Source organism: Rhincodon typus, chromosome 18 (assembly GCF_021869965.1).
Source record: "Rhincodon typus isolate 14 chromosome 18, sRhiTyp1.1, whole genome shotgun sequence".
Lineage (NCBI taxonomy): Eukaryota > Metazoa > Chordata > Chondrichthyes > Orectolobiformes > Rhincodontidae > Rhincodon > Rhincodon typus.
Window position 1 is genome coordinate 20,144,974 of NC_063349.1, and position 16,284 is coordinate 20,161,257.

The 16,284-nt window shown below is 41.4% G+C and overlaps 1 protein-coding gene across 5 annotated transcripts in view; it reads left to right on the forward strand.

The window, feature by feature from the left end:
- Nucleotides 1-16,284, forward strand: part of LOC109917715 (wingless-type MMTV integration site family, member 5b) — a 120,858-nt gene that overhangs the window by 90,489 nt on the left and 14,085 nt on the right. For 2 of the 5 annotated variants that reach the window (XM_048607420.1, XM_048607418.1), the window contains exons 2-3: nucleotides 8,439-8,575; nucleotides 9,544-9,791. In XM_048607420.1, coding sequence (XP_048463377.1) covers nucleotides 8,439-8,575; nucleotides 9,544-9,791 — 385 coding nt within the window. Of the gene's footprint in view, nucleotides 1-6,046; nucleotides 6,851-7,173; nucleotides 7,306-7,634; nucleotides 7,754-8,438; nucleotides 8,576-9,543; nucleotides 9,792-16,284 lie in introns of those variants that run through there. The other 3 variants (XM_048607421.1, XM_048607422.1, XM_048607423.1) reach the window with 3 other exon arrangements.

Below are 16,284 nucleotides of genomic sequence, written 5' to 3' on the forward strand. Positions count from 1 at the left end.
TATACTGGATTTCAGGAGTTAAGTTACGGGGAGAGGTTACACAAACTAGGCTGAGTTTCTCTAGAATTTAGAAGGTTAAGGGATGCTCTATTTGAAGTGTTCAAGATATTAACAGGAAAAGACAGGATAGATAAAGATAAACTATTTCTACTTGATGGGTATTCTAGAACTAGGGGGCATTGTATGAGAATTAAGGCCAGATCATTCAGGAGAGATGCTAGGAAGAACTTAAGTACACAAAGAGTGATAGCAGTTTGGTACTGTCTTCCACAAACGGCAATTGCTGCCAGTTCAGTTGTTAATTACAAATCTGAGGTAGATCATTTTTTGCTAAGCAAAGGTGTTGAGGGAGGTGGGTCAGTGGCAGATATCTGGAGTTGGGTCACAGATCAGCCATGATCTCATTGAATGTTGGAGCAAGCCTGAAGGGCTGAATAGCCTACTCCTGTTCCTATATTCCTGTGACTGCTTTTCAAGATGGATGATCTGCTGGCAACCTTCATCCTAAAGTGTGAAATTTTCAGAAATGTGTAAAGCAAAAATTGGACGCAAGGGGTTTCATCACTGAGTTTTAGTGCCGTTGATAAAATGTGAACTTTGGCACAGACTGTCTTTCTCTTACATTTGTTTCATGACCTTGGCTTGACCTGGTCAGGTTGCAGCCATTTTAGGTTCATGTTTCTTCCTTTGTAAAACCATTTTATCAATGAGGGTCATGGGTATTAAAATCAGATGATGGTATTGATGGTCTACTTTCACAGTACTGATTGTCCCATTGTGACAAATATCAGAAAAATGACAGTGGAAAAGCATTTTTCCATTCAGCGTCTTCTCAGATAAGTTCCAACATTTGATTGTATTGTTATGCAAAATGTATGAAGAAACAACAGGGCTCATTGGTCAATGCATTTAAGTTTAGATTGGCCATAATTATATTCATGTATTAGAAGGTCAATATTTTTCAGTAACAAACGAGTTTTGAGCTTAAATCTAATCATTGCTTGGTGCTTTACATCAGGTTGTACATGTTTTTGGCAATTTGTTTAGAAACAAGTCAATTTTAACCGGACAAGATTGGGCAACTACAATAGGCATTAACCAGAAAGCAAAGGTTGCTTATAAAGTTCAGGTTTTTCATATGCACTGAGGCTCTGTTCAGCTTATTGAACCTTAAAACACTTGCAGCTGTGAGTGTATTTGAAAATACATTTTGCTAGAGCTTCTTTTCTTACTTCCATATTTTTCGTTTGGGATTGTATTTGAATTTAATAAGTAAGGAGCGATCCTATTCTTTCTCAAACTCATCACAACTACCTATAGTGTTTGCAAAATCTAAAGGCCTGGTGAAAAAAATACAATGGAAAACAATACCTTAAAACTGCATTTAAATTTGAGTTTAAATTTGCCAAAGTCCATCTTAGGTATTATGTGAAAAACTGCTTTGGATGAAAGTGATTCCGACGTGTGGTAAGATTGTTCCTATGAACCAAGTAAACTTTTACAATTTGTTATCTTTCTTGTTAAATTTTTCTATGAAGTATTAGCAGAACAAATATTTAATATTCAATTTATTCACGAGATTCAATTTCTGATTTTACCTATGAAAGGGATAGATGCCAATGAGACATGTTGTGGGTTTGAACTTAATGGTCATGCATTTTTTTAAGATTTACCTTGTGATTTGCTTCATTAGTAGCCAGGAGGTAGGGTCCGTTACTGTATCCGGTGAATTTACTGCCAAAATGTTTGTCTGAGGCCTGAGTGGTTGTGGTGATAATCTACCAGTGACAAGTTTTTCCCTCAAAATCACAGGCACTTTTATGTATGAACGATCTTGCCAAAGAGCTCATTTTATTCTAGACAATGTCTTTGCCTAATTTAACTTTCTGTTCTTCGAGCTTCCTTTCAGGTTTCAGTGTTCCAATTTTTTATTCTTTTCTCTAACTGATGCAATTGTAACACTATTGGGTGTAGCGCAGAGATAATAGGGACCTTTGCTATCACACTTGTCTGCATGAAAGGCTGTTGAGGTGTTAGTGCAGGACATGAAGCTGATCCTACAGAAATAACTGTATCTGTTAAAAGCTCAGGCACATTTGCATCTCTTGTCCTTGGCTTTAATTGCTGGTCACATCACTATATTTTACCATCCCTTGGCCTTTTAATGCATCAATACCAGTACTTTGATTAGGGGAATGAAATGGTGGTGCTGCTTATCAAGTACTTGGTGTCAGATAGAAGTCTGATAAGTTGACAACTGAGGGGAAATGCTGAGGTAGAGCTGTATGCTGTCAATGCACATGTGAAAACCACATCGTGTCTTAGAACAATGCCATTGAGGGGCAAATTATGGATGAGAAAGAGGAATTCACCAAAGTTAGACCTTTCGAGAATACCAAAGGCAAGGGTGTTGGAGCAGGAAAATAAACCATTGCAAATTATTCTCTGATGGTGATTCAAGATATTATTATGGAACCAGATGAGAGCAGTCCTGCTGTGTTGGATGGCAGTGCAAAAATGTTGGAAGAGGATGATATGGTCAACTATGTCAATGGATGCAGATAGGTTGAAAAGGACAAGTAAGGTAAATTAACCTTTGTGATATTAATAAAGAAGGTTATGTGTGTCTTTCATAAGAGGTGTTTTGGTACAGTGACTAGCGATTTGGATTCTTATTGTGAACCCCAGAGAAAGGAAGTTTTTGTTAGGGAATAACTTTGTTGGCAAAAAAGACAATCAAAAACTTAGAATACAGATTAACAAGCTTTATTGAACAAAAATTGATATTTAAAATTTCATCGTTCAAGGCATGGCACAATATACACGCTCAACAATTACGAATCTTGAGACTTCTAGGGTCTTCCTGGTTCCTGAACCTGCTCTCTTGACTCATAACATACTTCAATATTTTAGCATAGCCAACTTAACTCTAACATACATACAAATCATTTTGTAGCCTTAAGACTTCATGATTTGTGAATCCTTTGTAAACCCACAATTTCCCAGTCTACCTTAGGCTTGAACTTCCAGTCTACCTTAACGTTTGAAGGTAGTGTTGGGCAGCTGCCTTCTGAGTGTTTTCTCTCTCCCTCTCTTTGTCTTTGGTGGAACTAACTTCCTCACAAAAACTGCAGCTTTCCCAAAATGAGAAAGATTGTACTTTACCAGTGATTCTCCCAAGTTAGACTTCAACTGACTAAACGAGTCCTTGTTTGTTGTAGTTGTATGGTTTCTATTCACTTTCTCATTAGGCAATTACTATAGCTCTGGCAATCCAGTATGTAGTGGAGCCATCGATTTCTATACTGGGCCTTATGCCAATGTAGAAATCCTCCAGCTGTATTAATTACTAAAGCCTAATACTGGGTTCTTACAGTAAACCTTTGACAAATATTTGTTGACTGCCGTACAAATGCCGGCTTCCTTGAAAATGCCCACACCCAACTCTCTCCTGTCAATTCTCCCTTGTGACATGTTATCACTTGACGAGTGCAAAATCCTCAGTGATGCAGCCCTTTTTATACCCCTCGAACCAAATATTTGCAACTCTTGATCAATGTGAAGAGTGTTCCCAGCTTCCCACCGACAATCTAACCTTAATCTGTGTCACTAACACCTAGACCTCAGTCTCAATTAGCTTGGCAGCCTTAGTGCCTCTTCTAACTGCTAACTATAACTTGTATCTTTTGATAGGAGTTCCCGGAATATAAAATCCTGAGGCCAATTTCCTGGATAATTGTAGCTTTGGTTTTCCTTTCCTGCTAAGCTAGATAGGTTTAGTGTCCAAATACACATAGTTACAACTCCAATGCATTCCATATGTTCTTTCTTAAAGTTACTTTGTAGTATTTGCCACTTAAAAAGACAACAATAATAAGATTGTCTTAACGCAAACTTCACAAAATATGCTGATAATACATACAAATTAATTACATAAATGTACCAACAAGGTGAAGTCAGTCAAGTGATGGGGCAGAGACTTGATTAGAGGGATTCAAGGGAGTTTGGAAATGGGATGATAGTACACAAAAGTGGTGGGTTAGGAGAAAGGTGATGACTGCAAATTTAAATGTGAGAGGGACAATACCTGAAAAGAGAAAACAGTTTGCAATATCAGCTAATGTGTGGGGAAGTGGAGTGATCAGCAGTTTAGCGTATAAAGGATTGAAGAGCAGGAGGTAGGACTCATTGACAAGCTGACTTTGGAGAGGGCCTGAAGTGAGAGAAGGAGACAAGCTCGAGTTCAGGGCTAGAGCAGAGTGTGGCATTTATGAAAGCATAGCCAGGTAGACCCGTTGAAGAGTGATGTTGCAGAGACTGCTGATTAAGTTATCTTGATTGCAGTTACAATAAAGTTCATGAGTTCCTTGATCATTGTGGGAGAGGACAAAGAAGGAGTTAAGAAGACAGTTTGCAGCAGAGAAAAGAAGCCAGAGTTTGTCATTGCATTCCTGAATGATCCAAGACAAGTGAACAGTTTAGCAGATCACAGCAGAACCTGATAGTCTTTTAAGTGGTCAGACACATCTTGGGTGAATGGCCACTTGCTTGTCCAGTCATATTATTGACAAGGTAATTTCTGATCACCTACTTTTATCACTTAGCATCCATCATCCCTACCATGCTTTAATTAAACTTCCTTCCATATCTGTCCCTAAATTAACATACAACTGCACTTCTAAAATGAAAAGAAAGCACAGTCTCTGGCACTTTTCTGAAGAAGGGTCTAGACCCAAAACGTCAGCTTTCCTGCTCCTCTGATGCTGCTTTGCCTGCTGTGTTCATCCAGCTCTACACCTTATTATCACAGTCTCTGGCAGATGGTGGCTGGCTAAACCAGGTGTCTGCCATATCTTTTCAAGTCTGTGTCTTTTGGATTTTTATACTTGTGGAAGCGAAGATCAGTGCTGAGTTGGATGGTGGTCTGGTGACAAAGATGAGAGGGGGTAGCAGTTTATTTAGGAACTAGGACATCAAAGCTCAAGATGAGGTGTTATTGAATAAATCAGTAGTTGCAAATCATGTTGTGGTGAAGCAAGGTCCAAACTGGAGTAGTGAGTGTAGTGAGTGAGGTGATGACTGAGTTGTGAGTATGGTCAGTGGGGAAATCATTCTCTGTTTGGAGCCTTTCCTCGCACAAAGGAAATTGGTTATGATTTGTTGAAGACCCAGGATGTTGCCAATTGAGTTCCTTGGGGCACTTGTGCCAAGACAAAGCAACTTGAGCTGCTTCATAATTGACCTTCCTTCTATGTTAAAGGCAAGCGTGTTCATGGCTGATTGTGGGCTATTGTGGTCAATGCTTTTAACAGCTACACAGATTTAGAAGGAAAATGGATTACGATATCATAATTAATAAAAATGGAACTTGTGCCTTTTACAAAAGTCTTTTAATACTGTGTTGAGTCTCAAAACCACACTGAAGGGAATTCAAACATGGAATTGTGGCCAAAGTGGCATCCCATATGTGAATTAGGAGCAGGAGTAGACCATTCGGCCCCTTGAGCCTGCTCCACCATTCAATATGATTGAGGCTGATGACCAGTCTACCCTATAACTCTTGCCTCTCTTGTTGATCAAAAACCTGCTTAACTCATATATTCAATGACCTGGTCTTCAGTATTCCTGTGAAGAGAATTCCACAGACCAAAGACTCCCTGAGAGAAGAAATTTCTCCTCATGGCATGGATTTGGAAAATGCACTTTTGCTATTGGCCGTTGTCAGATTCTGCTTATCCAGGGCCTAACTCCCACTCTGCTGTTCACCTATTAAAATGGGATTGACGAAGCACTGCCTCGTGATACTGCCGGCAAATTTGACATCATCATGACACAAGAATTGTTCCCAGATCTAATGTGTAGCTTGTAAATATTCCAATTACCTTGAGCTTCCATCAGCCCACGTCAATGCGCTTGTGGATAAATTGCGCAAATAAAGATGCTACTCCTTTGAGATTATAACATTGGCTCCAGCTGCAACTTAGGTGCCCAAAAAAAGCATACAGATTTTCTAACACAATGGAGCAATTTATTGGGAGATTTCACTATTATTTGCAGTTAATAGCAGTACTGGGGAAAGTTGGGAGATATTAAAGACTTGTCATGATTGTATTTGAAGCCACATTCTTTTAGATTCCTGCAGAAGACAGTGTTATCCCGCCAAGTGTGAAGCTATTTTCAGGTTACACGGACAAATATATTGTACTATAAATTCAAAACTCTCATTTCGTTATAGATTTGAAAGGAACGCTAAAGAAATCCGCAGGAGATAATGGGGTGATCGGTTCTAACTGTCAGTGATGTTCTTGTTTCTTGTGCGTTTGACAATATTTTCGAGAGAGGTAGTGTGACTGGGCTAACTGATCAAACACTGAGAGCAATTATTTCACAGAGTACACAACACGAATGGCACTCGAACGATTACAATTACTGTGAAAAGCTGATGTAGAAAATGAACGTGGTTTCCATTCCGTCGTTACAGTTTATTTCAAGGGATTTTATACTCAATTAACTGGTTAGAATAGAAACATAAACCTGGGGCATCCAAAAGTTAATGGCGTCAATGAGTCATATTATAGTGTGGACTTTTGAGCTTTTTCTGACCTTGCGCTGCGGGACGATATGCTTTAATCGCTTTTCATATTTTAAACCAATCGGATATAATAATATTCTAAGCAATCCGGGTGGTTCTGCTAGTGTTGAATTGAATATGAAGGAAGCAATTTGGGGAATTTGCGTGGCTTTGTATTTCTGGGCCACTGAGAGGCTAGCCTTTCTGCTCTGTGTGGCTGCGGGGTCAGCATCTGCTGGCCAGGTGGAGACGTGGATGGACTAGCTCTGCAGTCTGCAGGTGAGAGAGACCGAGCCAGAGAACTCAACTGAGAGCTGCTCAGTGCTGTCTCCCCTTCGCGTTCCGCTTTAAGCATCTTGTAAATGAAGCCTTGAAAGGAACACGTGTTGACACGGTTCCTGGTGCTGGTAATAACTGTATCACTGCAGTTCAATTATCATTCGCCAAGTTTAGCAAAAAATGAAACCCTTTTGAATTTGCAAAAGGGAGACCGCGAGCGGAAACGCCAGCGTTGTCTATACATCCTCTGCAATGTCTATATATCCTCTGTAACGAAGTCTTGTCTGCGCTTTAATATACTTTGTCTTCGCTTCCACGGTCAGTCGGAGGATGCTGCAAATCCTTTTTTATACCACGTGAGAATTAGGCTCGATTTCCAGAAGCATGATTGGAAGCGAGGATCTGTTTGAACGGGTGTCGGCTGCTGGTTGTGTTCGTGTCGTCGAAGCCGCCAGGTAATTTCCGGAGTGGCGCTGCAGCAGAGTACGTTGGGGAGTGAGGAGGACTGCAGTCTGCGCCTTGATCATTTGAACACACCCCACCCTGTAATATACTCACAATCCGGCCCCAGGAACACTGCCCAGTTAGTTCAGGGTCGCCATGTCCGCTTGTCATCACTGAAGCTTCTAGTGTCTTGGAAAGCAACCATCTCTCCCCGCTCCCCCACCCACCCCGTTTCTCTCCGCAACCCTCCAAAAAGACATTGATTAAATGTCTTTTATTTATTTAACACGAATTCATTGTTTAATTAAATGCAGATGTGGTGCCTGCCATCTGAAGCTTGTTTCTAAGACCCAGTAATTATGGTACTAAAGTGCATCATATTTATATAAAATTTGTTTTAACAAGTAACAATATGACTCATCTGCCCGACCTTTTATATTTACGCCGTCAAGCATACAGGTATGAAGCAACTTGTTTGATGGCCCGCAAGTTTATTGCCGCCAAATTTCTATTCAGCTCGTTGAACGGTTTAGCAGATGGGCAGGCGCTTTTCTTGGCCTGACTGTGGTATTTTGCTGGAGGATCATCGGCCAGCCCCAGCATCTTGTGTTTGTACAGCCCACAATCTGGGGCCATTTGGTGTTTGGGTAACACTGGTGGTCGGGAGCTGCTCACAAGGAGAGCTGTGCTGGAGCTGGCTGCTGTTCATGGCTCTTCCCCCACCCCGCACTCAGACCTGAGCAGAGTTAGATTCCAGCTTTTAGTTGTTCTCAAGTAGAGAGTTCTCCAAGTTTCTGAGGGGAACGAACAAATGGGATTGAGGAAGTGTCCCTTTCAACAAGTTGTTCTTTTGTTTCAATGTGGAAACTCACTTTCAGATGCCAAGCTTAACAAAAAGCTTTCCCCCTTTCAGTGTGACAGTCTCTGACCAATCGGAACGAGGAGATGAACCCTCCATAAAAACTCTCTGGAAGAGATTCGCTAGGATTCAGGCGGAGCTCAGATACCTCAGCTTGTGCTGCGCCAAGTGAAGAGTAGAATTTGATCGTTTGAAATAAGAAGAATAGGAAGGGAGGTGAATCTGACTTGTGGAGGGACTGAGCCAGCCTGATTGATAGCCTTTACCTGTTTTTTTTCTTTCCAGAACTCAGTGACAGTGCGAGGAGCGCTCGATGCAGCTCTTAACCCGGCCAGGCTCACCATGACTGGGCTTCACGTTCTGTTGGCTGCCGCTTTCCTCTCTGGCTCTTCCCACTGCCTGGTTCAGGCAAACTCTTGGTGGTAAGTGACTTTGGGATAGGAAAAGCTGTTTAATTTACCGTCGAGTCAGGGAGGGTTCGCAATGGTCTGGAACCTCGCTGTCGGGGTTTGGCGATTCTTGCTTGCATTCAAGGATGGAGGGTTAAGTCAGTATAAATTTTAAGAAGTGCACAGCACTGTGAAATTTGGATAGATATTCTGTGCTGCGGAGTTATAGAGTGTGCATGTTGAAAAAATGAGGCGGAGTTGAAGATGAGAAGCAAACTTCAGGAAACTACTGTAATTTTTCATTGTTTCACACTATTGGGCGATATCGCCTGTGTGTGTTTCAGATGAACATTTACTGCACACTGGTAGACACGCTGATGTGTGAGTTTTTTAAACACAATGTGTATTCTCCCACAGACCTAGTTCGACGAGCATCGGTATGCAGTCTCTCACACCATAATGATACAGGGTTCACTGGAAATGACCTGAACCTTGCAATTTCTTTGATAAATCTGGAAAATGTTTTTTATATAGTTTTTCAAGCTTCTTTAAAAGGGACGAATGGCTGCTTGAATAAACGCGGAATTCTCCGAAGCACATGAGCTTCAGGCGTGGAGCTGATGTTGCGGAGTTAACTGTATTCCGCTTATAGAGTACTGAAAATGCTGGAAATCCTCAGCATGTTAGGAAGTATCTGAGGGAGAGAGAGAGAGAGTTAACTTCTCAGGTCAATAACCTTTCATTATTAACTCTGTTTCTCTACTAATTCTGCAGGTACTACCAACCATCTCCAGCATTTGCTGATTTCATTTCAGATTTCTAATACTCGTGGGATTTTTTTTATCCCGCTTCTAACTGTTAAAAAAAAATTAGGGCTGACAAATCGCTGGGTCTTTTGGTAAATACTGCAACACCCGTGGAAAATCAAAGCAGAAACTGAAATACGTCTCATCTCTCCACTGTGCCCGAATGATTTGCGTTTTTTTTTACTTTTGTTATAGGTCGCTGGCCATGAACCCCATCCAACGGCCTGAGATGTACATTATAGGCGCCCAACCTCTGTGCAGTCAACTGAATGGTCTGTCGCAAGGCCAGAGGAAGTTGTGCCAGTTATATCAGGATCATATGATTTATATTGGAGAGGGGGCAAAGACGGGCATTAAGGAATGCCAGTATCAGTTCAGACAGAGGCGGTGGAACTGCAGCACTGTGGATAACACCTCTGTGTTTGGAAGGGTCATGCAGATAGGTGAGACTTTCCACTTTGCTACATAACAAAAAAAGATGCTTCAATGAAACAAAAGTTTAGCACGCAAGTGTGAGATCCGCTGTGTTCGGCCCCTTTTAACAAAACTGCAGCCGAAGGCTTTTCTCAGCGATCATTAGACCTTGTTGCTGGCGCTTTATAGGAAGGTGTCGCCTCTATGCATTGTCCCTGGCTTTTTGAAATTCAATTATCCAGTGACAAGGGCTGGAGAAATCCGGGACAATATGGATGTTTTACAATCCAGTGTCAGGGAGCAGACAGAAGATGGAGTCGAGTTCCATATGCACAGCAGATGGATTGGGAAACTTTCAGTCGTTTCCATCCTGTAGATCGTTTGACAGGATGTTTTGGGGAAAGGAATAGTAGAAAGGTCCATTGCTTTCGTTTATTTAATACGTAAATGTGTTTCATTTCAAATCATTGTCAGGAAAATTCACCCAGAGACAGCTTAAGGAGGGGGAGTGACGTTTTTGATTAGGGATAACATTACGACTATATTTAGGAAGGATATTCCTGGAAATACGTACAGGGAAGTTATTTGGGTGGGACTGAGAAATAAGAAAGGGATGATCACCTTACTGGGATTGTACTATAGATCCCCAACAGTCAGCGTGAAATTCAGAAACCAATTTGTAAGGGGGTAACAGTTATCCGTAAGAATAATAGGGTCGTTATGGTAGGGGATTTTAACTTGCCGAACATAGACTGGGACTGCTGTAGTGTTAAGGGCTTGGATGGAGAGGAATTTGTTAATTTGTTAAGAAAATTTTCTGATTCAGTATGTAGATGTCCCTACTAGAGAAGGTGCAAAACTTGACCTACTCTTGCGAAATAAGGCAGGGCAGGTGACTGAGACATCAATGGGGGAGAACTTTGCGGCCAGTGAGCATAATTCTATTAGTTTTAAAATAGTGATGGAAAAGGATAGACCGGATCTAAAAGTTAAAGTTCTAAATTGGAATAAGGCCAATTTTGATGGTATGAGGCAAAAATTTCAAAAGTTGATTGGGGGCGAAGGTTCATAGGTAAAGGGATGGCTGGAAAATGGGAAGCCTTCAAAAACGAGATAATGAGAGTCCAGAGACAGTATGTTCCCGTTAGGTGCAGGGAATGCTGGATGAGTAGAGAAGTTAAGATTTTTGTCAAGAATAAGGAATTGTATGTCAAGTATAGACAGCAGAAATCCAGTGATTTCCTAGAAGAGTTTAAAAGCAGTAGGAATATACTTAAGAGAGAAATCAGGAGGGCAAAAATTGGATGAGATAGCTTTGGCAAATAGGGTTAAGGAGAATCCAAAGGGATTCTGTAAATACATTAAGGACAAAAGGGTAACTAGAGAGAGAATAGGGCCCCTTAAAGATCACCAAGGTCTCCTATGTGTGGATTTGCAGGAGATGGGGGAGGTACTAAATGAATATTTTGCATCAGTGTTTATTGTGGAGCAGGATATGGAAGAGATAGAATGTGGGGAAATAAATAGTGACATCTTAGAAAGAGTCCACATTACAGAGGAGGAGGTGCAGGATGTCTTCAAACGCGTAAATGTGAATAAATCCCCGCACCTGATCAGGTGTACCCTAGAACTCTGTGGGAAGCAAGGGAGGAGATTGCTGGGCCCCTTGCTGAGATATTTGCATCATCGATAGCCACAGAAAAGGTGCCAGAAGATTGGAGATTGGCTAACATGGTGCCACTATTTAAGAAAGGTGGTAAGCAAAAGCCAAGGAACCATAGACTGGTGGGCCTGACATTGGTGGTGGGCAAGTTGTTGGAGGGAATCCTGATGGGCAGGATTTATATGTATTTGGAAAGACAAGGACTCATTAGGGATATTCAACATGGCTTTGTGTGTGGGAAATCATGTCTTATGAACTTGATTGAGTTTTTTGAAGAAGTAACAAAGAGGATTGATGAGGGCAGAGTGGTGGACACGATCTATATAGACTTCAGTAGGCATTCGACAAGGTTCCTCATGGTAGACTGATTAGCAAGGTTCAATCACATGGAATAGAGGGAGAATTAGCTACTTGGATACAGAACTAGCTCGAAGGTAGAAGACAGCGGGTGGTGGTGGAGGACTGCTTTACAGACTGGAGGCCTATGACCAGCGGTGTGCCGCAAGGATTGGTGCTGGGTCCGCTGCTTTTCGTCATTTATATAAATGATTTGGATATGAACATAGGAAGTATGGTTAGTAATTTTGCAGATGACACCAAAATTGGAGGTGTAGTGGGCAGCGAAGAAGGCTACCTCATAGTACAACGGGATCTTGATCAGATCGGTCAATGGGCTGAGGAGTGACAGATGGAGTTTAATTTAGATAAATGTGAGGTGCTGCATTTTGGTAAGGCAAATCAGGGCAGGACTTATACACCTCATGGTTAAGGTCCTGGGGAGTGTTGCTGAGCAAAGAGACCTTGGAGTGCAGGTTCATAGTTCCTTGAAAGTGGAGTCATAGGTAGACAGGATAGTGAAGAAGATATTTGGTATGCTTGCCTTTATTGGTTAGTGCATGGTGTATAGGAGTTGGGAGGTCATTGTTGCAGCTGTACAGGACATTCGTTCGGCCACTATTGGAATGCTGCGAGCAATTCTGGTCTCCCTGCTATAGGAAGGATGTTGCGAAACTTGAAAGGGTTCAGAAAAGATTTACTAGGATGTTGTCAGGGTTGGAGGGTCTGAACTTTAGGGAGAAGCAGAATAGACTTGGGCTATATTCCCTGAAGTGACGGATGCTGTGGGGTGACCTTATAGCAGTTTATAAAATCATGAGGGGCGTAGATAGGGTGAATAGTTAAGGCCTTTTCCGAGAGTAGCAGATTCCAAAACTAGAGGGCATAGGTTTGAGGTGAGAGGGGAAAGATTTAAAAGGGACCTTAGGGGCAACTTTTTCATGCAGAGGGTGTTGCGTGTATGGAATCAGAGGAAGTAGTAGAGGCTGGTACAATTACAACATTTAAAAGGCATCTGGATGATATATGAATCGGATATGGGCCGAATGCTGGCAAATGGGACTAGATTTATTTCGGATATCTGGTCAGCATGAACAAGGTGGACCAAAGGGTCTGTTTCCGTGATGTATAACCCTATGACTCTATAACTCAATGACTAAGGTGTATTGTCAAATTGTTCAGACAGTCTTTTGCTGCTTTGACTGAGTATTTAGCCGCAGCTGGAGACGAGTCAGATCTGTACGCTGTGCTGGGGCTGGGGCCATCACACTCGGTCAGATTCCTAGGAACAGAATTTGAAGGCACAACGTAATGGCACCCTCCAAAAACAGTTAGTTTACATCTTTCAAATAAATCAGAACTCTCATACACTCGCAGTTTCACCTGGATAGACAAATTGGACCAATATCACACATATTTACTGAAAATGTCCACTTCTACAATTTGGCTATTTAAAATACAAAGTGATGGTTTAATGTGATGCTGAAATGACACTGGAGTCTAATTTTTATTAGCTGCTTGAGTTTCATCAGTCTCCATGAAGTACATGAGGAAAATGCTTCTTTGACTTAAAAAAGGAACTCCAGTTGTTTTCTACAAGTATCACCAGGTAGGTTTGTCAGAGGACAGTGACCATTATTGTTTTTATTTCTGACCTCTTGGAGTGATGCTGATGGATCCTAGTTCATAACAGTTTGTTGTTGGAATTTACAAGTCACTGTTAGTGATACCAGAGCCAGCAGCTCAAGTGCATAATGTCAGCATGGCATAACCATCCCTTCCAGCTGTTGTTTTTGATGTGGACCTAATCAGCTCAGTTGACCAGCTACCTGGATTCAGAAATATACCAATAACACAGATTTGATTCCAAAAACAGCTGAGGTTGACTTGGGATGTGCCTTATCCATGAGAGTGGGAGGCAATGGCCAACCAGCTATGACTGAAATTGATGAAGCAGCTCAGGGTGAAACCTAGAGCCTGGATACTGCTGTTGGGGAGGACACACATGTCGTTAGATTGGGATACGGTGAAGTGTTTATGGTTTACCCAATTGGAGATCACCACATTTAACAACTGTCTGCCTCCGTTCTTTCCACTTTGTGAGCTGGCTTGTGAACTAAATGCTTTGAAACACTGTGCATAATCTTGTTTCACGATGCATTTCAGGCACAGTCTTGGGGGTGGGCTTGATGATGCTGAAGGGTTGTGAAGGTGGGGGAGGGTGTTGGAAGGAAGGAGAGGGATGTAAGAGGGGGAAGGTTGGGTGGTGAGAATGGGAGAGGGTGTGGGGAGTGAGATTGGGGAGGTTTGGAGGGTTTGAGAGTGGGGGAGGTTGGGGGTTGATTGTGATTTTTGGGTGGATGCCTGCTGAGGGTTGTTGTGGGAGTGGCGAGAGTGCCCTGGGAGGAAGGGTGTGGTTAGGTTTGTGAGAAAATAGGGGCAGGTGCCACTGGGGGTTTGTGAGAGTGGATGGTTAGTGGGGAGTTGTCAGAGTTGGGTGGATACCGGGGGAGGGGAGGGTTGTTTGTGGGAGATTAGGGTGGGTACCTGGGGGGGTGGTGGTGAGAGTAGATGAGGGGAGGAGTTCCTTCCAGTGGAACAATATACTAATTGACCCATGGTTATATTTGGCAGAGGACAGTACCTTTGAACAGTCTGGGGTCTATTATTTAATTTATTGTGCACTTGTGGATGAAAATTAGTGTGAGAACTCAGTTTGAATTTAACCTGCAATATAAAATTCCCATATCAGAAACATCAATGCCACATTCCTCTCACGGCGTTATGCAGATTATTGCTGGATTAAACTTCTGCAGATCCCATGATAAACAGGCAGCATCTTGCTGCAGGGCACAACTGAGCTGTTGTAGTTTAATCCAAATTGCCCGTTGTCCCATGGCTGCCACTGTGATCCTGGACCTTACAACCCCATGATTTTGTCCTGCGACTCATGACCATAGTTTGGGAACCCCTGGATTAAGTTAAAATATTTCAAACTATACGCACATTTTCAATCAGAACAAATAATTACGTAGGATTGCATTGGAGATGTGGTGCAGGAACAGGCCTTTTTGGGCCAATTAGTTATGTCCAGAGTTTAAGCTCCAAGACAGTTGTCTCACTCTTCATATCTAAATGCACCTTTTGAAACAGTCTATTGCGTCTGGTTCTCCAGATTTCCCTTAAATGCACTATTCATTTAAATCACACCCTGTGGCAGCAAGTTCCACATTCTCACCACTCTTTGGGTAAAGAATTATGAACTTTCTATTGGCTTTCTAGGTAGCTATCTTCTATTGATGGTCCCTAGATATGCCCTGTCCCACACAAGAAAACATTCTCTCCGTATCCACTCCATTAAAACTTTTCAAAATTATAAACACCTCAATTAGGTCTCTTTCTTATTTCAAAAGAGAACCAATTCTTTCCTGATATGCATATGTAAATAAGAATTCATCTTCCTCTCATCCCATCCTTAAACCATAGGAGCAAAATTTTTCAATCCATTTTGCCAACTTTATAACTTTTGTTCATATTTTGTGAAGCTGTGTAAAACTGATTCTTCAGGAATTTTAACTTTTCTAACTAAAGAAATGTTTCCTTGTTTAATTTCATATTAAAATACTAACAGTGTCAAAACATTGCATTTCATTCAGTAATCATTAGATGACTACTTGTTGCTTTATGTAATGTACTGTCTCTTTAGTGAATGTCATTAACTATTTAATGCCTTTTTAAAATTCATTGTTAATCAATTGCTTCTGATATTTTTCAAACTGACCCCCAAACACATTAACATTTCAATAATACTCATAATTCTCAATTGCTATTATGATTGCATTAAATAATTCCTTTTTCCACCTGCATAATATTACCTGATTTTGACCTGTCTCAGTTCATCTGCTGCTGAAACCCTCATTCATGCCATCGTTATGTCTAGACTTGACTATTCCAATGCATTCCTGGCTGGTCTCCCACATTCTACCCTGTGTAAACTTGAGATCATCCAAAATTCTGCTGCGTTTGTGGTTCAAAGTCACATTTTGTTTTATATTTCTCCAGTGAAGCGCCTTGTGAAATTTTATCACAGAATCACAGAATCCCTACAGTGTGGAAGCAGGCAATTCAGCCCATTAAGTCCAAACTGCCCCTCCAAAGAGCATCCCACCCAGAATCTCTGCCCTATCCCTGTAACCCTGCATTTCCCATGACAAGCCCACCTATCCTGCACATGCCACTATTATGTTAAAAGGTGCTAAATAAATTCAATTTTTTTAAAATTGTTGTTTACCTTATTAATACTATGTTTTAAGAAATGGATAATTTATCAGAGTTCTCTAATTTAATTATCAAAATTTAACAATAGGATGACAACATACATTTGTATATCAAGAGTCCTGAAGTGCATCATAGCCAATTCATTTTTCAAATGTAGCCCATGTTGCACTAAATACAGAAATGGCAGACAAGGCCCCACAGACCTATCTTGAAGGCAATGATTGAGAAATAATAGTCAGGTCATG